The sequence below is a fragment of the Ptychodera flava genome, chromosome 16 (assembly GCF_041260155.1).
Source record: "Ptychodera flava strain L36383 chromosome 16, AS_Pfla_20210202, whole genome shotgun sequence".
Taxonomy (NCBI): Eukaryota; Metazoa; Hemichordata; class Enteropneusta; family Ptychoderidae; genus Ptychodera; species Ptychodera flava.
This window is the reverse complement of record NC_091943.1, coordinates 11,053,458-11,078,811: the sequence shown is the minus strand read 5'-3', so window position 1 is coordinate 11,078,811 and position 25,354 is coordinate 11,053,458. Positions and strand designations below refer to the sequence as shown.

Sequence of the window (25,354 nt, the reverse complement as noted above, 5' to 3'; positions counted from 1 at the left end):
CACTGAACCTTTTGTCATCGCTTTGCCATTTGCTAAAAATAGCACACTGGGGATTTTCCTTTGCGGTATTTTACGCATCGTCTACCACATTGTGAGGTTTAAGAACAACATTTTAATGTGCCACGACAGAGACAAGATTTCGCAAGCGTGTGTGGCAGCAAAACGTTGCGAATAATATGACAACACTGTCCATTTCAAAGATTTTCGCGACGTAATAAATGCTTTCAATCAAGACGGTAAAATAAAAAGCAGGAAAATCGTGCTTGCAATATTTACAGATGTTGACACCACATTAAAAACCCAACACCAAAAATCAGTATATTTTAATAATTCTTTCATTTGAGGTAAAACAGAAAACATTTCTACAGCAAGAAACACAACAGCATCGAGACCTCTCATCATAGGTACTACATAAATACATGAAATTATTCACAAAGTTTTTCGTTTGGTACCAGAGAAATGTTTTACCTTGGCCGTCCAAGCAATCAACATTGCGTTAGAAATGCTCCCGATTAGACTATAGGAAATTAAATTAAATTAAAACACATCGATATATTTCCGTTCTTGGTTAAATATATAGCAACCGCCTTGACTTGTAACTCTAAGTTTAGCATAGTGCAGCCGGCGGTAGAAGGGGTAGGGAATTAGAGAAGTACAAGCACAGCAGCACAGGAGGGTAGATCTACGAGGCGCTTCGCTGTACAATCTTCCATACGGGTAGCCAGCGAGGCCATCAAGGAGAGCAGCCTAAAATATTTACATCAATTGTGATGAACGGAGAACTGTCACTTTCAATCGAAATTGCGTTTCCAATCTTATTCTGCGCGACTGAGCTTATGGGCTCAGCCCTATCGTGATATTATTTGATGTATAAATATATAAAGTTGCAAGAAGTAGTATCGTTTTTGAGATGCGATACTTTCATGCGATGTAAATCGAAAATAAAGTCGTGACACGTTACAAAACGAAGAAGTTTCCTAGGATCATTTTATATGAAATTTTAATTCAAAATAACAATGTGCAATCACTTTCATGTTGAAAAGGCTAGGGAAATGGTCACAATATTTGAAACAAGCGCACACAGAAACGATTTCCTTCAAAAATTTGAATTCTAAACTATCTATGTGACCGCCGATTGTTCTTGATTCGGAAACATACTATACCGGTCTATCACGAGTCTCGACAACGACGTCATCTCGTTTACGCGAGAACAGTTTCTAAAAATCTAACACGACGACCGAATTAGATATTTACTTCTCATTCGAACTCAAAGAGCATGCATCATCAATCCACTCTCTGATGTCTAGGTCTAGTCATAACCCGGCGTATGAAGGTCCAAAAGCCAGTAGGAAGGATCATCTTTGCCAAAGTTCCTGTAGAGATAAATAGGTACATTGTGTCTCGATTGCTCTTTTTCTTCAGAATACGAAATGGCACTCTTGTGGTCTTTCTTTGCGGATTCTTCGTTCTGTGGTGAAGATCTCGGAATAAAACCAAGAATTCGAAACAAAATGAAATTCTTAAATATGTTGGGACACGTATCAACGGTTACTTTGACGAAAGCAGCATCGTCTTTGATGTATCCGTGATCCTGGTCGTAAAGCCGAGACAACGGCATAAAAGCGGGACAACCAACAGCGAAATTCTCGTCAGAAGTTTGTCTTTTGAAAGAACACGATTCAGGATTCGGTTGAAAGCTGTATTTCACGTCCGTGCGATGCTTGTCCCCTTGGTCGATCCACGTCATCGTAACCTTAAAAGGGAAAGGCCATTTCAAAATGGCGTCGTATGGGCCCTTCATGATGACAAAGAATAACGAAACGTGAGACCCCTTTGCATTTCCATCTCCATTTAGATAAATGCGAGCGCACATTTTGTATCCATGACGACTGGAGTAGAAACAATGTGAATTAATTGACACTGATTTGCCACAAATAGCCTCTTGTTTCTTTCTCGAAAAGTCATCAATTTTCCATAGCAGTACACCATCATATGAAACTGATTCAAGTGAACTTATTCTAGCCATCTAATTCAAGAAAGGAGGTGGGAAGTTGTATGCAAATGAGAATAAGTGTCGCGAAGTGTAGCGAAGCTAAATTAACACTACACTTGAAAGCGTAATGTTTAGGAGTGTTGGTTTATATTTTATAAAGCATTCTGTAAAATTTGTACATCGAGTTTCTTTGATGTATTGTCAAAATAAAGCCATGAATGGCGTACTTGATTGCTTGTCATGGAAGGATATGCCTGTGTAAAGCGGCCCTATTGTCACAAACGCCCGGTCACCCCCAGGCCTGGGTCACCCCGGTGACCGGAGGCTGTACGAGGAATCCCCAAGTCACTTCAATGCGCGGCCACGGGATCGCGTATGAGTTGTGTTTGTTACATCGTGGGGCGACTCGGCCGTACATCGTACTGCAGCCAAGTCTCACCATTGTAGGGGAGCAGCTGATGATCACGTATTTTCGTCGACTGGTGAAGTCCTCTCTTCCACGTAAGTATATCTACCTCCATGGTATCAGTATGCTGCCGCTTTAGCTCTGCGTGGCACTGCTGGTGTGGCAGTGTGTGTAACTGCACAGTGGCTCGAGGTCACGTTTTGCCGTCCGACCCAAATACCTCGAGCGCGAGCTACTGTACTGCAGCTTGTCTGTAACACAGACGTTCTGTTGAGTGGGTAGTTTGTAAAAGTGTAGTTTATGCTACGTTCGGACGTTCTGTTCTGTAGCCTTTTCTTCAAATGGTGATAAGGCTACGGAGGAGAACGTCGGAACGTAGCGGAAACTCCACTTTTACAAACTATCCACTCAACAGAACGTCTGTGGTCTGTAAGCCTAAACACGTACAGCATCATAGGGAAAATTGTGAGACTCGAGCGAGAAAATGACGCTTTCTCGCAATTAGTGAGAATCTGTTCTTATTCTCACCGCTGAATCTTAAAATAATGTTTTTCTACCGTTATTCTTTCTTGCATATACCCTTATTGTAAATTGTCGAATCCTTGGTATTCTATGCCATCTTCTGCAATCATATATGTATTTCTTACCCAGAATTACTAAAAAATTGCCAGTGAATGAATCATCTTTTGTTATAATTCCTACGATAACATTCTCTGGAAACAATGTTATTGAAAAATTACAATTTTTCAGCAAGAGCGGAATCAAATACCCGGTTTGGGTATGGAGCCGAGCAGAGCTGTGATGGGTACAAAAATCAGGGAAGGTGATTGCAATTGTGAAATTTACTGATACTTCATACGACTGGAGATTACCATGATTCATTATGATAATTGTACCGCTGCGATTCCCCAGGGAAGGCAAAAATATCCCCCATGTTTAGAAAGATTCACAGACTGTTTAAAAATTCTGTTTTAAAATTCTGAAAGCATATTTATACTCACTATTCTTCTCTATTCCAACTTTAAATGAGTTGGAAAATTATGCTTGATTAAGATTAAGATTAGTCATGCATATTTATTACCTGATGTTATATGAGTTATTTATAGCTACTGAAACCCTGCAAGGTTCACAAGTCTGTAGGGAATGGCATTCACCCCACTATCTGAGCACCAGCCAACCACCTAGCCTGCCAGTCTGCGAAGTTCATTGCTTCAATGTATTCATTTTTGATATTTACATGCCCACAGACTTGGCGAAAGTCTAAAGAGTGCAAAATGTTGTCAGTTTTGTATTGGAAAAAAATTGTTCCTTGTTCCTTTGGCAGCCTTGTGTACATACATGAAAAGTGCATTTGCTGAAATTCCAAATTTAATTTCTTGTACACAAATGGCCTTATCACACTTATTTTAACCCTTAATAAATGAAATTAATAGAAAAATGGGAGAAGCCTTGACCATTATCATTAATTTATGGCCAAGGGCAAGAGGAAAGTCCAAAATTAACAAGGCTTGGCGAGCATGCTTATTTTGGCTTTCAGTCTTGCCAAAGCCTATAGATAAATATTAATGGTCAGAGCAGAGTCTGTTATTTCCATGATATTATCAACCTGCTGCGAGGGCACATAAACCCATGTATTCAGGCAACAATATCTTCATGGTTATAAATGCTGTATCACATTTAGTTACATGCGTATATATGCAGGACATTTTCAAACAATTTTACCATTATCGACCAGCATCGAAAGGATTTTAACAAAAGTCAAATAGAAGTGTGCACATGTATATTTTACATCTATCATTAAGTGTCTACTTGGATGTTAAAAACGTTGAAGGGCTTCACTTGCCCAGGTAACCATTAAAACCGGTCAGTACATTATGTTCACCGACCCGCTAACTCCCCGGATGTTCCTTTTCAAATCAATTCACTGATTTGCACCCACATCAAGGCATGTAATAAGCATTGATGCACAGTCATGCCCACCCAAAAAATTTGGCAAATCTGGAGATTTTTAAAAAGTGTATAATTTGGCCCACAAGCACTTCATTTGTTTTTGTGATTGATTATGATCGTTGTACAATTGACTTTTTACATTTTTGCTGAAAAGTTTCAATATTAGCACTATTATTCATATTCACGGACATAAAAGCAAACCATGATTACTGTGTATTTGTGGCATGGTAATACATAATGAATGAGTATATGATTTTACTAATCTTTTGACACATATCCATGATTATAAAGTTGAGTATCCATTGTACAGACAGTGAGAAATAGGACTATCTCAAGATTCTAATTGTATTCATTGACATTTGTCTACAGCTGTTAGTATACCTCATGTAACCTGGTCGTAAAGCCTCAGAGGTATATGTATGTGGAACGTAGAAGGAACAAGAATCAAAAGATTGACAACTGATCTTTTACAAATCCTTCATCAGGTAAGATTTGTTTTAAATTTTTAGTCATTTTTTATTTTTAATTTCCTGCACATCTTGTTCATTATCAGTTAAGCTTTTCGCATGCTCGGTTATATTTGGCGGAGTTGTAGTTCTTTCTTCAACATCAACTCCCTTGACGCTCTGTACATAACTTATATAATACATGTAAGTATTTTAGAATATGTGTCTGTACTGTAGTCTCCTTGGCAAAAAAATCAACAGGAAAAAATTGAGCAAGTGCAAATGAAATTCATGAAGTTCCTTTGTTTCAAACATAGCATCCTAACAGCTGAAATAATTATGAAGAATTCTGCAAGCATTTTAACCTTTAGCCTCTTTATCATCGAAGATTGTTTTTATATACTATATTTTTATATGAATATTTTAATAATATGTATGATTGTCCCAATCATGTTTCATGTTAATTTTGATGTTCCTCAGTAAACTACAAATACTAGAACTCGCACTGTTTTTTAGACTCACAGTATAAAACTCAATGGTTTTAGGTACTTGGCTCTTCAAAGATGTATGGCTACTTTGATGTGTGCATTTCCAACCCTGCCATTGACAACACATTATCTTGTCAAAGTTTCAGATGCCTGGTCAGAATGTCATGCCTAAATTTGTACATATTTTTAATAGTTTCACATAGTTTGTTGTGTGTTGTTTATTGTTTTATTGTACTTCATGCATTCATATTTTTATGTATATTTTATGGAGCCTGTTCCAGGTCTTCCCTTGAAATAATGTATAAATGAATTTATTGCTACTTGCTTGAATGCACGTCTTGACCTACATTATAGTTTTCTTTAAAAGGTGCACAATCATCAGTGATTACAATGGGTTTGGTGCAAAGTTATACCAGTGATGAAAGGTTTAATTAAAATTACAGAAGTCATAAACAATCAAGTTTTCTTATCTTAATGAATATAAAAAGCCATGTTTTAGGATGAACTGATGTGTAAAGTAATTTCAGCAATGTGCAGGAGATAATATTTACATTACATCCTTGTTAATGTTTTCTTTTCACCCAGTCAGATTCGAGATCCCTTACTGAGGCAGTGCGTCCCATTGTCATTGGATACTGGTCTGACAACCTGGTGAAAAACAACATGGTGACAATACCATCCTCCATTGCAAAGCAAATACACAGTGTGTGGCTATGCAAACAGCCAACACTGAACAGAGATGGTGGTGTTGTCATCAATGCAGTGCAAAAACCCATGGAATTGAGGGAGTTTTTCATCAATATATTTACTTTCCTAAGGCAGTGGGTCCTTGCTGTGGCACAGGTTTGTACTTACATATATCCTGTTCAGTGTTTCCACGGGCTAAATTTACCACTAAGCCATTCTGGCTAATTGAGACCAACGTTGACTAGCTAGAACTATAGCCATCCAAATTACATATAATTTCATCTGTGATTTTGGCCAACTGACAGCTGTATACTCAGGTCCTATCAGTTGCTACAGTAACAATATGACATTAAACTGGTCCCATAATCATTTCCATTCAAAGTAATACATTACCAGGTCCATGGGACATTTGTGATTTTCAAATTTAAGTAGGACCATCCTGAACCACAGATAGCTAGTGGCAATGAAAATAAACAACTATTTTTTATGGAACAAACTGCTTTCTTTATAGGATTCACAACAAATTTTATTTCCCGTGTGCTTCACACTTATGTGACTTGCACTTTTGTAAATGTATCAAGACGTATCATAAGTATTGCATTATTTACAGGGTAACTTCAAGATGTTTCCTTTCTACCCTTTCCCTTCTGCCTCAGTCATCAAGTGCTTTCAGTTCTCCAATCACAGAGTCTAATTTTTAAACCAACTGTTCACTTTGAGAAGGTGTACTGCAGATAATCACATTTTGTACACTAGGTGTAAACAGTCGCCTCTTTCTATTGGTAGTCCAAACAATGAATGCTTTAATTTCAAATCAAACTGGGTGTATAGGAATAAATTGCGAGACTGGAGAGAGAAAGTGACGCTTTCCTGCAATTTGTGAGAATCTCTTGTCAATTCTCACAGCTACCAGTGAGAATTCAAAAGTTCTCACCGATGAGTAGTGAGAAATGTACTCTTTGGTGAGATAATAGATTCTCACCAGTTAGAATGGAAATTCTCACTAAGCACTGTGAGAATGGTACTTTTAAGCTGAGAATGAACCAGACTCACCATTCATTGGTGAGAATCAGACTTGTTGTTCACTGGTGTGAAACAATGTGGTTAATTCTCGCAAGTGAACAATGAGTCTGGTTGATTCTCACCAGTGAATGATTAGTCTGGTTGATTCTCACTGTAAAAATTACCATTCTCACAGTGCTTAGAGAGAATTTCCATTCCCATCGGTGAGAATCTATTATCTCATCAAGAAGTGCATTTCTCAGTGCTCAATGGTGAGAATTAAACTATTCTCACCGATAGCAGTGAGAATGGCAATTAAGAGATTCTCACCAATTGTGAGAAAGCGTCACTCTCGTTCCAGTCTCACAATTTTTTTCCTATAATGGCCACTGATGTCTTACAGAAAAAAAAAACTGATTCGTCTCTTATTCAAACACTAGCCATGGAAATTCAGCAAACTATTCCTGGTACACTTTCATTTTTTGTAACTAGTCCTACCCTGCAACTCTGCAGACAACCTGTGCAATTATCGTTTTTGCTTACTTGTAATCGAACACGACTTAGCATGTCGCAGTGTGCTGCTTGTTGTTCAGCATGGTAAACATTCAACTGGACAATATCCTGGGCAATATCTTCATGCAATATTATGACCTATGCCTATCCACAATACAGTGTTACTCAGTACTGGTACACATCATGACAGAAGGTGACCGCTGCCTATCCACAAATACATGTACACGGTATGGAAGATGACCCAGGCCTACATGCACACGATATGGAATATGTCCCAGGGCTATCCTCAATCCAAATGCATTCACATGGTATGGAAGATGGCACAGACATATCCAAAATACACATAATATATGCAACGGAAGATGACCTAGGCCAATCCACAATACGCATACATGCACACAGTATGTACATGTAAGCTGACTCAGGCCTATGTAGAATACATAATGGGAGATGACCAATGTCTATCATCAATACAAACAATCTGTACCTGTATTGTATTCAGGATAGGCCTGTATCATCTTCAATAATGTGTATCTGTATTTGTATTCATGATAGGCCTGGGTCATCTTCAACAATTAATGTTTACCTGTATTTTATTGTATTGTATTCAGGAAAGGCCTGGGTCATCTTCAATAAAAACACTGTACCTTTATTTGTAATTGTATTCAGGATAGGCCTGGGTCATCTTCAATAATGTGTACCTGTATTTGTATTCTGGATTGCCCAGGATCATCTCCACTAAGCGTGTACATGTATTTGTTGATGGTTGACCGGGGTCACCTGCGATGCTGAGTAATTGTATTGTGGATAGACCTGGGTCATCTTATTTAGAATGTTTACATGTGTGTAATGCTTATCATCATTAGGGTTAAGGACATTATGATGTTTTGAAATTCATTAACATCCCATCATCAAATGTATTTTAATCATTCAGGTTATCATTGTCATTTAAAGAGTTGTAATCATGAGTCTATCTGTTTACAATTCAGGATCAGCAGTGAATGCTGCAATGTCAAGGATGAGAAATACCATTGCCTTGACAAAGAGCAGTAAAGAACAAAGTGGAGGGCTTTGAATAGGACTTTGCCATGACATTTACAATGAAAGATGAATGGAAATGATCAAACAACAGGTAAGTTTTTTTCCTTTTCAGTCCTTACTCCCAAGTATATATACACAAGTGGTTGTTGCAAAGATGTGCTGGAACTGGTATCTTGTAACTTGCACAAAGTGTTTTATATTAGTTGTCTTTATATAGCTAGCATGTTTACGATTACAAGAATACTAATTAGAAACACAGGTTCACTGATACATTTCTGTATTTTAATTGTCTTTATATAGCTAGCATGTTTACGATTACAAGAATACTAATTAGAAACACAGGTTCACTGATACATTTCTGTATTTTAATTGACATTGCCACAGCAACTATGTAGGTGCATCAGCTTAACACTAATCCATCCAGATACTATACACAGCATACATGTTACAGCAATTCTCATTCTTAAACTGCGCAGGACATTGGTTGAGCAAGAAGAAAACGGTGTGGTTGAGATGTCTACGTTAGAGAAATATGTATATAGCGGAGAGAAAAATAAATTTATTTTTTTTTTTTACACAAGAATTCTTTGATATTTAACACACAAATAAACTAACTTTTTGTGAAGAGAAATTATATGTTTTATGTTCCATGATTGGTCCATGATTGTCTTCCATGAGTTTATTATTATTACTATGTTAGGGAACAGGTGTGTATATCCATGCAGAAGAGGAAGCAAGATAAATCCAAACCGACTTTAAGGCAGCATTTTACCACGCAAAGAAAGGAACCAGCTACCAGGGACAGTTTTCTCAAGATGAAGACAGTGGGATTGCACCTCCATTTGGTAGAGGATTTCCTATTAGTCAGTATGGTGGACAGACGTGAACCCTTACACTGCTCAGCACACAGATTGTATGTACATGTATGTTAGGATCAAAACTCCTAAAGGCCACTTCACCTACCACAGACAAACAGTGGGCAACTTAACAGATATAACCCGCAATACTAAGCATCATCATATTGCAGCTTGTACACTGAACTGTTTAAGGTAGTCCAGCTCAAAGAGAGGAAAAATTCAACTTTCAGAGCACTGAGAAAACACAATTATTATTTCATGCCTCCCCTCAGTATCATGGGGATCTCAGTAGTATAATAACAAACCTGTAGGTAATTGTCACTTGTGATGATTGTTTATAAACATTCCATTATCACTTTTTCTGCTCCAGAGGTGTACATGTCAATCAGGACCCAGATTTACATATACTGGTCAATAACATTGCAATGTGCACATGTATGATATATATAGGTACTTTGTTTCCCATTAAGCTTTCAGAAGAAGAACAAGAAACTAGAGTTGATATTAAAAAAATTGTGAAAAATTCATCAAAAGATACAGCTACACTGCAGCCCAAATTTCATTGGGAGCTGTCATTATTTACAGCCAGGGGGGGGGGATGTTGGAGGAATTTTGTCGGAAACTCTAAAATTTCAAGTACCCGCCCCGCCCCCCAAAACCATGATGAATTTGAGTAACCCCCTTTCTCTTACATGGAAATTTTGACTGACCCCCCCCACTCACTTTTGAAAACTTAAATTTCAATACATGTATTTCTATAATTTACATAAATACAGCAATAGTAAAGACCATTCAAATCCTAGTGTACCCTGCTAGATAATCATTGGTTATCTCATGACGGTTGAAAAAGGTGAAACCAACAAAATGAAATTCAAAGTCACAACAAAACATAGATGTCAAAGGTCACACTATAACCAGTATACAACTACATACAGTATTGTTTAATATGGATGGGTATCATAACAGGGTCCTCACTGGGATATCTGATAGGGTAGACTTTGAAAGTACTGATTGAAGAACATGCGGAAGGCTGATGGGGAAAGTGTCCGATGGGCTTGCTCCTCTCCCTTGCATGGAAAATTTGAGAAATTGTAGTGTGCATTGGTGCAGTTTGGCGTGATCTCAGGGGTGTTTTCAATGTGTAATTTTACTGAGTAAAAATTTGTAGAAATTGATGTGTGAAGTGGTGCAATCTGAGAGGTACATGTTTCAATACATTTTGCACCTTCTTTCTCTCAACATTTTGAGTAACCCCCCCCCTTATCAATATTTTGAGTGACCCCCTTCACATTCCTCTGATCCCCCCCCCCCCCCCCCAGGCTGTAAACATGATGGCTTCCAAGGAGATATATCTTCAAGCTTGTGCGATATGGATTTCAGGCAATGTCAACTTGTGGACAGGGTACAGATTTATGTTGCAGATTATTGCAAATTGGACTAACTCGTGAATACAGTACATGAAGTCCCATTCCATTATCAAGAGCAAAAGCTCAAAACTACATCTGAAACTTGCTTTGGAGATCAAAACTATTGCTTGCAATAAGTAAAAATTCATGTTATCAGAAAATCACAAGCACACCTTTAGCAGTCTGACAAGCTTATGAAAAATAGATATTTACAAGTATATATGTTATCAGTACTTGTTTACTTGTATTCAAGGAATATAACTTTAAAAAGAACAGACATGGAATCAAATGATTAAATTCTATTTTAGCTCTGCAGTTAGTGTGAATGAGCTTATTTTTAGCTACTATAGTCTATAGAAGCTATTGGGATGGGTATCCGTCCGGCGTCTGTCTTTATGTATGTATGTATGTATGTCTAATTGTGAGGCGTCCGTCCTCTCAAATATCTTGAGAACCGCCATACTTACTGATTTGATATTTGTTTTGTAGATGATTTATATGATTTTGAGAAACCGATTTTTCAATTTTTTGATCTTGTTGAAAATATCCAAATTAGTGCCAAAAAAGGCGTTTTTGGTAAAAAATCTTCTTCTTCATAACCGCTGGTCAGACAGCTTTATTATTTAATATACAGATCCCAAGGGATAGCCCAACTTAGATTTGTTCAAATTGTGATGATATGTGCAAATCTGTATTTTAAGGAATTTTTTTTGTCATTTTTGGTCAAAACTTTATTTCATCAAAACCGCTCATCTGACAGCTTTGATATTTGGTATACAGGTTCCTACAGATAAACTTAATATGATATATTAATATATGACGAAATCTGCAATTTTGTTTTTTGGTGCTATTTTTGCCATTTTTGGTCAAAAATGTGTTTCTCAAAAAGTACTTGTCTGATGCCTTTGATATTAGGTATACAGGTTCCTAGGGGTTGTCTTAGTGTGATATATTGAAATTTGATGAAATCTTCAATTTTCGTATTTTTTGGTCAATTTTTGCCATTTTTGTTCAAAATATTTGTGTTTCAAAAGTTACTCATCTGATAGCTTTGATATTTGGCAGACATGTTCTTAGGGATGATCTTAATGTGACATTGTGAATTTTTACAGCTGTCCTGAAATGAGCTAGCAAAGATTTCCACCCTCTTCATCAATAAGTGTCAGAAATAGTCTCTACACTCTACATAACACAGTACTAGTTGAGCTCTATCCGCTGCCATTCACTTGCTTACAAATGAGAACTTTTAATGCTACCAATATGTCACAAACCATTAAAAGAGAGTTTCCATGTTGTTTAGAAATGAATGTATTCATGACATCAATTGTCAATTGGAAAAAGCCCTCCACTACATTTCTTCCTCAGTGACTTTGCTGTGCTTCACTCACTCAGTGACCCCCCCCCCCCCCCTATTTTAACCATCATAGATCACAGTGTCCCACCTTTCCAAATCCTTGGAAAAACACTCACTGAAACCGACAGGTACTATACCAACAAATTTGTCACACATAGTTATTCTCTGGACCCACAGCAGGGCTCTGTCAGTCACTAGGTCACTTTACAACCAACTTTACAACATAACAACCAATACTTTGAATAGGTCTAGTGGACCCCAGTTCAGTTGGTTAAAAGCAACATATTTGAGAATAGAAAACTTTGTGAACCTGTTTTATGCAGCTATAGGTATGATGCATCATTTTCCTCAGAATATTTCAGATTATGTACAATGGTCAGTCTTAGGCTTTATGTTCCCATTGGTATGCCTGTAAAAATATGCAGCCAAGTATTAAAGCTGTGTATTGTGAAATTCTCTTGTTACACAGTAAAGACTTTTATCACAATACTGCATGCTGATTTACATGGGATAATGATCTCATCCCCAATTGGCAGGATTGACATTGTATCAGCTGTACACTGATGTACATGTATACTTGAAACTTCCTCACGTATGTAAGATTTAATTGATTCCTCCAGTAGTTCAAATTACATTGCATTTGTAACCTTTGTAATTAAGGAAAATATATGTAGTTTTTTCCAAGGCCTGCATATGTAAGAACACTTGGTTGATTGTGTATCACTCTTTTACAATGTAATACAGATATTTTAATGGTAAATAAAACCTCCTAACAAGCTTTTATACAGCATAACATGTATTTCTGTCTCTGTCATATCGTAGGATGATCTACCGGGTATGTGTTAATTTCTCTAGTGTTTTTTAAAATGTATTGTCATGTATTATTCAAATAGATGTAAGCCATCTTGAATATCACATTCATACACTGTGCCAAATGGCAAGTTGATCAATCTTGAATCCCACCAATTTCAATGTGTCAGAGATATTATGCATATTTTATCATAGAAAGCATTAATGTTTTCAAGAAAAATTTAAGTAAACGTTTACGTGTCATGAAAATGTATGTTCTCCAAAAAAATATCAGTTATCTTTCTATGTACAGTAAAAATACATTTTCTATATGATATTTTTTCAAAGAAATATCACATATTAGAGGTCTTGTTGCATTGTGTACACACATTTAGTCCCCACGGAGGTAAGTTCAGTGAGGGACTTACGGTGCATGAGTCTGTGCATTTGTGCATGCAGGTATCTCAGACATGCCTGAGCCAATTCTTTTCATACTTGTACAAGGACATAAAACTATGAAATACATATGCAAAACCATTGTTTTTGGCGTGGCGTGAATAATTAGTACTAAATTGCATGATTAGTGAATTTTGAAAAAGCTAGGTTTCTAGAAAGATGGTGATGAAATTTAGTACTGTGTTGGTCACACAACTCTGATAACAGACAAAGATTTACATCAGTATTTTGTCAATTTATTGCAAATTTGCATATTTAATGAATATTTATGATAAGTGTAATGTAAGGAATCCTGCATCAAATTTGACTAATGTGGTACAGATGTTGATCTCCCAGGACCACCATAGTGTGCAATGGCATTTAGCAGTGTTAAGTCAATTAATTGCTAATTTGCATATTTGATGAATTTTCATAATTAAGATGTGTATAGAAATTCTGCAAAGTTTACAAAATCTAGTCCTGTAATAGTGTGCAAAGACATTTATCAGTATCATGATAATTAAGGTCTAATTTGCATATTTAATGAAATTTACTTATAAGCGTAATACGTTAAGAAATACTGCATCAAATTTGATAACACGTCACAGCACAGTTCCTAAAAATGATGTACAGATGTAGATCTTTCAGTGTGGAATTTCACTTGTTGAATTTTTCAATGGAAACAGGCAAATTTATTGCAATTTCTCTAAGATTTTCAGAAAGCCATGGTTTTCAGGAAACAGAAACATTTTTACCTCACATTTGGTATATGTACAAAATCAGTGAGAGGCTATCTTATAAGATGAATCAGTTCATTTGCATATCTGTGTATGTAAGTATGTATGTATGTCTGTATGTGTGTTTGGGTGCGTGCGTGTGTGTGTGCGTGTGTGTGTGTATGTATGTCAATTAAGATTAGAAACTCCTAAACCGCAGCACCTACCATCTTAGCATTTCAAGTACAGGTGCACCCAGGGGTGTAGTTGAGAATATGTTCAAATGTCAGTGCCAAAAATATGCAAATTAGGGGAATAAAGGAAAATGCGGCAGCTTGCTAAAACTCTGTAACCTTAGGTCATATTGGGTTGAAACGTGGTGTACGCAGGTTCCTTTAGGTATACTAAGTAAGTTACAGAGTAAGGAGTGTACAAATTGAGGTGAAATATGTATGTTTGCATTTTTGGGGTTATTAGTCCCCACGGACGAAGTCCGGGGGACTTTTAGATTGGGTCATGTCTGTCCGTCAGTCTGTCAGTGCGTCCGTCCGTACGTCTGTGCGTCCGTCTGTTAACGCAGATATCTCAGACATGCCCTGGTCAATTTCTTTCAAACTTTGCACAAGGACAGTACCCTACCCCATACAGATGCACGTCGATTTGTTTCACAATGCGATCAAATTGGCCGTGTTAGAGGACTTTTTTGTTTAAAACTCCATTTCTCATCGTATTCATATTGCATAAAGGATGGAGTGACACAGTTTTTAGTCCCCCTGGATGAAGGGGGCTTATAGATTGGGTCATGTCAGTCCGTTCCTCCATCTGTTCGTCCATCCGTTCACGCAGTTATCTCGGATATTTTGACAAAATGTCACGTGACCTCAGTGACTTTGACCTGAAATATACATATTTGTCCATAACGTAGTAACCACAAGTGCTACACCCTTCATATATGGTGTGATGGGACACCTTATGACGCCACCTATTGTACCTCATTAATTATGTGCATATCTAATTTTGAGCGAGCCAATAGAGCTGGATGTCTGATTTTTGGTATAAAGGGATAACTTAGCAATACAATTTTTTTGACAAAATGTCATGTGACCTCAATGACCTTTGACCTGAAATATACATATTTGTCCATAACTCAGTAACCACACGTGGTACACCCTTCATATTTGGTATGATGGGAGACCTTATGACGGCACATACTGTACCTCATTAATTATGCACATATCTAATTCTGGGCAAGCGAATAGAGCTAGAGGTCTGATTTTTGGTATGTAGGGATTAATTAGCAATACAATTTTTTTTGAAAATGTCACGTGACCTCGATGACCTTTGACCTTGATTACATATTTATATATATATATATATATATATATATATATATATATATATATATATATATATATATATATATATATATATACAAGTTCTATACCCTCCAATTTTGATAGGATGTTAGACCTTCAGATGTCACATCTTGTACCTCATTTATTATGCACATATGCCATTCTTGGCTGGCCAATACAGCTAGAGGTCTGATCTTTTTTCCCGATTTAGAACCACAACTTAGACATGCCTCATGTGTTTCAAATTGGGAACAACGACATAGACCTATGTGCCCATAGATCTCAACATATACACTCCAGTGATACTTCTTAATGACCACATTTCCCTGCCCCATCAAGACTAATACTCCTATTACAAGTGGGGACTATGTCATTGTCAATGACTTGCTTTTTTTCAGTGTTTAGTCAAAAAAATTTCCCTGAGACGGCTTGTCCGATTGCTTTGAAAGTTGGTATCCATGTTCCATTGGATGACTATAGTCAAGTTTATCCAAATTGTAGTGAAATTCTCTTGTTGGTAATATTTGGGCATTTTCTCAAAATTTTTGGTCAAAAACTACTCATATGATAGCTTTGATATTTGGTATAATGGTTCATAAGCTTAATCGAAATGTGATGTATTGAAAGTCTGATGATATCCACAATTTTGTATTTTGGGGAAAATTTTTGTCATTTTTGGTTTAAATAATTGTTTCTCAAAAAGTACTCGTCTGATAACTTTGATATTCAGTAGACATATTCCCATGGATGATCTTGGATTGGTATGATTGCGATTATTTTAATATGTCAAAATTATGATGACATATGTAATCAAGTATTTTTGCAGCTATTTTTGCCATTTTTGGTCAGGCTAGCCTGGCATGGTTGTCAAAGATGTCCTCCTTCATCAACACATATGTCACAAAAAGTTCTCTATATAACATAAGAGGCTCTAGCTTCAGAGAAATATCTTCAATTTTGTGTTTTTGTGAAGTTTTTTTCGGAATTTTTGACGGGAAAAATACAGAAATAGTTCCTTGTATTGATTGGAAATTAGGTTTGTAAATCCCTACAAATGTTGTCATACATACATTGCATGTTAGAATGAGATAAACAATTCTGATATTTTTATTATTTTTCTTTGTCGATCTTGGTAAAAATATCCCTACAACAATCACTTCCGATGCTGGTTGAAAGTTGGCATGAAAGTTCCATTGAGTTCAGTACATTATATATTCAGATTGTGATGACGTGAACAAAATTAATAAATACTGTGAAAAAACTTGTTCTTATTTTATACCTTCAGGAACATAGAGTATACAATGTGGTTATTTAGTAAGCATTTCAATGGGTAATTTAAAACTGTATTTGGTATTGAAATAGCAAAGCTGAAGGTGATTTTAGCAGGTTTGGTCTCCAACAAGTACATTCCATAGGCTTTTCAATTCTCTCTCTCTCTCTCTCTCTCTCCTCTCTCTCTCTCTCTCTCTCTCTCTCTCTCTCTCTCTCAGGGATGACGAGATCGATGTTTATGTGTATCAAGGTTGTAAATAGTTTACATATTTTACATTTTCTGCCATTTGAAATCATAATTTACATCAGAGACTTCCGAGTGCAAAAATAAGGAAAATACAAAATTTGACTTTATTTAATATAAAATACAAAAGTTAACAATAACAATAATGAATCTAATCGAAGCCTTTTTTCTTAAACTTATCATTTACAAAACTACGTAACTGCGCTTTGAACTGTGGCAAACTTTCGGTATTCCTACATAGACGAAGGAATACTATATCCAATTGTAGAAGTACAAACTACATATCTAGCTGCTGTCTGAAAAGTTGGAATGTACAAATCAGCGTTGCCAGAACTTCGAGTATTGAAATGATACATCTAAAACGCGGAAACTGTAAATAATCAGGTGAAAAACCATTCATTATTTTAAATGTCTGAACAGCGACAAAATAATTAATAAGTAAATCCATAGATAGCCCATTGACGTGAAAGAAGGAAGCGAGAAGACACCGTAACATGTACTACCAATATAACCCTCCCAGCTCTCTTCTCAAGTTTGTATCACAGTACGTCGTTTATTTCCCATACTGTAACAGTACAACAATAAGTAAGTACAGTAGGAAATTAAAAGTTGCATTAGTCCATCTTTCTCCTATTCCTCTTCTGTAACAAGAATAATCTCAAGTGAGGTTCCATGAATTTACAAAGGAAATAGACGCATTTCATTCTATAAATAAACCCATTGAGTCCTGACAGTTGAACAGATGAATGAAAACTCGTTGCTTGAGCCAACGTTACAGAAACATTGACGCTTTTATGGGCGAAAACATTGGGGCCATATCCTCCAACTTGAATAACGCAAGAAACGAAATTATATTCGCCTTATCCCTTACACACGATGCGTATCTGAAGGTGTAAATCTTACATGAAAAAACGGAACAAAAGCCGTTTTATTGTACAACTAAAATAGCAAGTTGCTTGTCAACTCGAAAGAACGGAGACCATACTTCGTTTTTCTAACCCACTGACAACGCTCGGCTAAACGCAAGACTAGACTCTGAGTGTATAGGTTTGAAAACCATTTAAAAGTGCAATGGAAATTGTAACGGCCGGTTTACTGTGTATCGTGTTAAACGAAAGAAAGAAAAAGGGCAAGCGCGCCGAGTATCGAATCCGTGGAACTTTGCAGTGATTCATTTTCTAATGTAGCTATTCAATTAAAAAATAAAATGAAGGGTAATTATCAAAATTTAATTTAAAATATTTTAGGCGAGCAGATGAAGAGCATTTCAGCCTTTTTCTAAATATATTAAATTTTGCCACAAGTTAAAGTGTGAGAAATAGGGAAAAGGACTGGTGAGGATGGTACATTGCAGCAAATCAGAATTTTGCTTGGAAAACTTCATTCAATATTTGAAAATCATATCTTTTTCAAAATGCTGCTTAGCTAACACCTGATTATTTTCTTACTTTCCAAAAGTCAACCATATCCTAATTTCTATTAGAGTTTAGGCGTGGTCTATTGGGAATTCCCTCCGGAACGTAAATAATGGACACCTCGAAACAATCAAAACAATGAACCAAACAGTGACGTTGACATATATCACTAATATTATCAACCAGTGTGGTGGCTATCAGGTGTGCTTGGATCTAGTGTGGTGTCATTCGTTTTGACTACAAGTCTGACCTCCGCAAGTCAATTAATGTTTCAACTTTCGCAGATTTGATTTTTTAGTGGATATTACGGCTCAGCAGATGATAACAGCGGAGTGTTGGCATCTCAATTTCGACAGCCAACGGTTCAACGTAAACCGGGAGGAGCAGCAGGAACTCAGTCAAGGTGAACATCTTTACAGTCCCGATGTTAAATATCTTGACCGTCATGGAATTTCAAGATATAGGAAAAACTTCCTGTGGCTGAATAAAATTATTTAAATTAATGTTCTTGGAAACGGTAGCCGACTGGTTTTGTGTGAGGCCTAGCAGCTAGGCGATGTTGCCGTGAGTGTGTGGGGGTTCGAATCCCATTTGGGTTATAGTAAAAAATATATTTCTAAAATATGTACAATTTATTAGTTCCCTCATCACAGTAATAAGGTACGAAAGGAGCGCTAGTATTTTAACGAAATGATAGAGCGCGGTCCGTTGATCAACTTCATATATTAATTTTGCACCGGAGAAGTTGCATGAGCATACCGGTGGCGAAAATGAACAATTCAATCATGTCAATCCTTTCATTTATATCGGATATACTTCCAAATATGTACACTGTCGGGAATAGGCTGATTCATAATTAGGTGGCGAAGTGCCAGGAATGTAACGATGAAACATTCATGAAATTGTGATTAGCTTAATCGTAATATTCGCGGGAATGCTTAGACATCAATCTAGTTGTCATGATAACTCGTCTCGTGCTCCGCCTCTTCTTAGCATAGACACTCCTAAACAGTTCGTGTTCAGTCTTATTTAGAGATTATTATGCGCACTCGCAGTAACGTTTTTGACCCGTTGACCCTTTGCTGCGCGTGCGTAGAGCAGGAAGTTGATCGTACCTAAATGTCAGAGGTCAGAGCTAGCTCCGATCGCGCGGATCGCGCTAAGTTTTCTGCCTGACTGTCTACACCGTGTGTACTCCTTCGGAAGCTTCTGCTGTATACGGTAAACTTGCCGAATCAGGTCCACAGTTACAATTGATCAGGAATCAACGGTAATAAACCTCTTTACAGTGATCCCATGATAAATTTGTGGAACCAGCGCTTAATTTTTAACTTTCCTGGGAGCACGATGCAAGGCCTGCGTGGCAGGGCTGTGTGTTTTACCGGCGTTGGGGCCACAAAACGCCGGTACCCTGCGACGCAGAGCCCGCTGCCCGGACTTGTATTTCATGTTTGCATGCACGGCAGTGTATTTCTTTTGGTGTTAAACTTCGCCATTGTACCGTCGACTGTTTGTCCCTCCCTGCCTGTTAATGTTGATCATTTCGAATATATTGCCATGGGGCTGTGTATGGCTTATAATAAATATGATGCTGCATGGAGGTAGAAACTTCTTCCGCCATCGCCACGGTGAACGTACGTTGATGCTCCGATGGACGACTGCACTCTAGTCTGCAGAGGTACGTCTCAGGTGATCGTCAAAACCTAAAGCTTCCGCAATGACCCTCGGGGGCTAGGCTTCCATAACTGACATAGGTTTCTAAAACTGTATTTAATTTCCCTTCCCCTCAGTCTTTTGCTACACGCCAACGACGCCAAAGGAGTCTCGCCATGAAGCGGTTGGGAGGATCTGGACTAATGGAAGGAAACCAATTGAAGGGGAATTTTAGTCAGATGTACGACACCAGGATGATAAATTTGCCTAAATAAAATTTGCTTCATGTGCATTATAACGTTTGTCTAGTCAAGCTTATAGGCTGATTTTCAGGTTGTTTTGATTTTGCTCTTGTTTTAGGGAAAACCATTTCCTCCAAAAACCTAGTTTGAGGGTTTTCTTTCGGTTTTGTTCTTATTTTTTTATCGTCATATTTTTTGCACAGTGCAATGAAAGCATTTGTTCTTATAAGGTTAATATAAAAGACACATGTCAGCAGAATATCACTCATAGTTAGTTACTCAACAGGACTGTCCATGCAGCACTATAAAGTACTACAAAAACAAGACAGAGAAACATTTATTTACTGCAAGAGTATTTATTTGAAAATTATAATACTTATATTGTTATACATGTTCATGGTGTTGTGAAATATAATAAAGATACTGCAATATGATTTAGTAGTGTCTTTTAGTGTCTTTTTTAATTCAGATCCTCAGTCATGAAAAGCAATACAAAATTACTGGAATAACAATACTGACTAAGTTCAAGGTATCTCTTGTAGAAATACCCAAACTGCAGACCTTGAAGATGCATCACCAAATTGACTAATCACAGGGCCAGGTTACTTATCCATGTGACCCCATACATATATCATCTAAAAAACAAAAACTTTGCTTGGCAACCCTAACATCAAAATGTTTGACTCTCCAGAAGACAATTTGTTATTGTACTCTACAATATCTGATACATGCAATATTTATTTTCAAACGAGATCAAAATCCTAAATATTTATAATGGTGTATTTCCCCTCTTATCACTTAACATCGAACTCAGTTAAGTTTGAACCCATCTAAAGTGCGGTACGTACCAATGACTTGATTCAATTCGTATACTGCCACTAGACGTAGCCGGCCCTGCGTACAACGCTGTTTGTTCCTGGCGTTACACGGATGGGAGGACGTATAGCGCCGGGAACACACACTATTGTACGCAGGGCTACCACTTGACGCAGCTGAACACTTGGATGAAACTATGGACAATTGAAGGCTGTATTTTTTTCACTAAAAGAATTCCTTCGCGGGCTGTTCTATAAGTCACCATGCATGAGATCGTTATGAAACTCTATATTCTTGGTACGTATACAAAGCTAAAACGTCGGAATTTCCAAAAATAGAAGTAGGCCGCGATGCATGTAAGGAAATGCCGAGTGTCCCCCAATGTCCCCCAAGGCGCAACGGCCATAAAATGCTGGCCTTTGTGTCCACCAATTGTTCATCGACAGTGTTGTTCACGTGGGATGAAAAAATCGGCCGAAAAAGACACTGTACGATGGATTTGAATATAGCTGAATGAAATCATGGATATTCTGACAGAAACAACATGGCGGAAACCCTGAGAGGATCGCTGAAAGTATTGCATAAAATCTACCGGAAATCCTAACTTTCCACCCTCGCTGGTAGCAATGACGTTAACTGAAAGTCCAAACTGTTTCTGCTTCCAAGCTTGACCCGAATATGTCTCTCCATCGCCTTTACACAAGAGCCGAAAGCACCCGGTGCGGTGTGCGTACCCTGAGAAAAATCCATTTTCGTGTTGAACGGGTCGCTTATGCAAATGTAGAACTGCGCATGCGCAATGCTCCAATACATCTCTAAATTAAGAGTGAAACACGAACTGCTAAACTCAAATAGGAAGTCGGAAAATGGCCAATTGGAAATAAGGTTGCAGTCGCCAATTCCCACCTGCAGTTTTGAAAGGTGATCGGGCATCACACAAGTTACCTAACATCAATGAAAATAGACACTTTTCTAAGATAACTTTCATTTACAATGACATTTGTATATGAAAATACTGACTGTCCGCAAAGTACCATCTTCACAAGAGTTTTTACCAATTTCTCATAGTTTCACCGGCGTTGAAAACTTGTTCATTTCGAAAAGGGCCAAAGCGCGCGTCATCAACGTGAAAAACGTTTGAAAATTGATGATTAGCCTAATTTCTTTTTTCTATTTGTATAGATTGTATCGCCTTTTCTACGACAAATGCGACATTGCAGACGCTCGACAGCATGACTCATTATCAAAGAAGCTGGTCAACCCTATAACTTACCGGTCGATCGGTTAATCAATGAATGCTACCCGAGGTGTGAAAGTTGTCATCTCACATATATTTCAATCTGTCTATGGAATGGTTTATTTCAGAGGCCGAACATCGCCCTAGTCGTAGAACGGAGTCATATTCGGCACACCACGGGTATTCCTGTTCCTATCCCTTCCATTCCCTCATTTGACATGATCAACCCACCTTTATAATTTCAAGTTGTACGGAATTGAGTATGTTTTCAGCCCCTTTCAGGATCAAACTAAATTTTTTGGACACAAAAAGATGAAAATGCTGTTTGCAACGACAGTTTGCTCATACGACGAAAATACTTTCTTATTTTAGAATTTTTTATTACTATTAGGATTATGTTTGTACAATAGGCCAAACCCGGAATTCGAATCGACCACGGTACAAACAAAGCCATGTGCGCAAACGCGCATAGACGTGCGTGTATTTCCATACGCGTTAGTACACATGTGGGCTTGTTTGTACCGGCATCACGTGATTATTTGGGCGTACTGAGTCTGTAGAACACATCGCGTCCTTTTTATTCCGGAGTAGAACCATTGCCTATTAGTTATGTCATCAACTTGGTTCAGCAAACTAGCACAACAACAACATAAAAATAAATGACAAAATTTTAAAGTCATAGAGCGATCACTCCTATGTTTATTTGTATACCAATTGATCACTTGGCTTTTCCTTAAACAACTTAGGTTTGCCACCCAGTAAGGCTATATTTTGGGAAAATGTAACAAATCTTGGTCGGGTAGTTTTGGCTTTTTTATTAATTCTTTTCTTGTTCGAACTCAATTTCATATTTCTTGAGCTATAACATTAATATCTCAGAAAACTGTCATAGACCAAACCTGCATGTACACTTGAAAATTAAATTTCAAGCTATTGAGTGCTGTTGTTTCAGAGAAAACAGACACTGAGCAGGTAAGGAAACACTGAACAGCTAATACCGATCCGTGTACCACCTTCCGCAATGTTTATGATTTTATAGAGAAGTTTCATCTTTTGGTGCATGGCACTCTGATCTGAGGCTTCTTGATGTTTTCGTTGTTTTACTGCAAACAGCTGTACATGTATTTTCCTAATTTGTTCAGTGTCTGTCTCTCTGTCCATCGTCGATGTTGCATTCTCATCGTCATTGTTTGAGTAAATTGCAAATGAAATATATTGAAGAGCCGATTCATGACGTATGAGTGGTATTTGGGAAATTTAAAGCGCAGTGGTCGTCGCGCTGCCCGTGCGCGATTTTTTTTGTTGATAAACATAAATGTTTGTAAACAGAAGTCTTGCCAACTTCAATTGGAGTGAGATGGGGGCGGTCCCTCACTTTGTTAACGCCTTTGTAAGACTCAACATCATGCAATAGTAAAATATTGAGATCGGAAACGAACTTCAGTGGTGTATTTCTATCTATGAACTCATGTAAGGCTACGAACATTGAGACACTCTGCACATTATGTCGCCGAGTTTACAGCACGCAGTCACAGTGAACAAATGGGTTTGATCACGCGGTCACGCTGGTTGTACACAATGCTATGTACAGCACAGTAAAAATGCATCACTAAAATGATCAACATTGTATATATATGAAGACCAGGAACAAGCACAATGCCTAAACACAAATATTACACTCAAGACCATGATCGGCAAGCCAGAGCAGCACAAGGGAGGTGTTGTTGCTTCGATAATGGAGAAGGTCACCGCGTTGACATACACTCAGCTCCATGGCTCGAGCGAGGCCCGTTCAACTGATTCAAGGAAATCATGATCAAATGTGATCTCAATCCAGCGTGTAATTACTGTTCAATATTCAGAAGATATTTAACTCAGATAATTGACCTTTTATTGCGTGTTAGATTTGGAAAGGTGGTATGCTTGTGACAAATCAGCCGCCATATTATCGACAATATCGCAAATATAATAATCAACCCGTAACCTCATGCGGCATTCTCGGATATGTTGTCAACAGGGGGGGGGACCCCTCAGGAGCATGTGCAGTGCGACGACCACTGCGCTTTAATTCAGTTCCACTTGTTGTTCTTGATAAAGACGCCATTTCTTTAAATACGCGGTTTACTTTGATGATTTTATCCTCTTCAAGTTAATCAATGTCACAGAGCAATAATACAATATATCATTTTCAAAAGCTGCTCTATGTCACAAATTTTGATGAAACTATCAGTGTTTTCTGACAAAAATATGCCTTATTGAAAATGCTCTTCCTGATAATATAAGGGCATCGATACTTAAGAACCAATTTATGCACTTACAGTCGGAAGGCTATCTATTTCACAATTTACCGATGTATAAGTTAGTTGCTGTGTTTGTATTTGCGTACTATATGAAGTGTTTTTGTTAATAATTACGCATGTGCGAGTGCTCGGTGAGCTTCACAGTGCCATGCCTTCGAGAGGTTAAATAGCTCCGTACGAAGGTTACAGAATTTACCTAAGATCGAGGGTTTAGGTCGAAGAAGAAAGAATGACGTTTTGGGGAATTTTCTGTTATTTGAATAATCTGAAAGGTTCTCTATAGAGGCTACAGGGCACTATACAAGTGACAATTTTTCAAATTAAATATGTTCGAGTAATTTTGTAAACATTTTTAACAACACTCTGTAACTTTTTGTTGTATACTTGAATTAACATCATGAAAACGCAGCTACATTCTTAAACCCCCTCTCCCTCAATAAAGTGACCATCTTACAACCCCTTACACCTCGCTACACTTCGTTAAACTCAATTCTCCAGCATCCCTTATGTATCTCGCTCTACTTTTGTATTGAGCACTTTGTATCGGACAAGTCGAACCGCATACTTCGTATATATATATATATATATATATATATATATATATATATATATATATATATATATATATATATATATATATATATATACAAAGTACTAGTATGCGGTTCGACTTGTCCGATACAAAGTGCTCAATAAACAGTAGAGCGAGGTACACCGTTTAAGTCCTGGTTATAATA

The 25,354-nt window shown here is 37.4% G+C and overlaps 1 protein-coding gene across 2 annotated transcripts; it reads left to right on the top strand.

Annotated features, from left to right (window-relative positions):
- The first annotated feature begins 2,389 nt into the window (after positions 1–2,389).
- LOC139152805 (uncharacterized) lies at positions 2,390–10,041 on the top strand. 2 transcript variants are annotated; one of them, XM_070726140.1, is made up of 5 exons: positions 2,390–2,494; positions 4,719–4,834; positions 5,869–6,126; positions 8,475–8,617; positions 9,227–10,041. In XM_070726140.1, exons 2-4 carry the CDS (start codon positions 4,769–4,771, stop codon positions 8,484–8,486), a joined length of 336 nt encoding a protein of 111 aa, XP_070582241.1. In that variant the 5' UTR covers positions 2,390–2,494; positions 4,719–4,768; the 3' UTR covers positions 8,487–8,617; positions 9,227–10,041. The 2 variants fall into 2 exon arrangements, with proteins under 2 accessions (XP_070582241.1, XP_070582242.1); XM_070726141.1 differs by lacking the exon at positions 9,227–10,041 and adding an exon at positions 9,003–9,067.
- Positions 10,042–25,354: the final 15,313 nt, after the last annotated feature.

Coding starts and splice junctions, on each gene's coding strand:
- LOC139152805 (XM_070726140.1), top strand. CDS start 4,769: ATGTGGAACGTAGAAGGAACAAGAATCAAAAGATTGACAACTGATCTT. Junction 4,835..5,868: donor TTTTACAAATCCTTCATCAG/GTAAGATTTGTT, acceptor CTTTTCACCCAG/TCAGATTCGAGATCCCTTAC.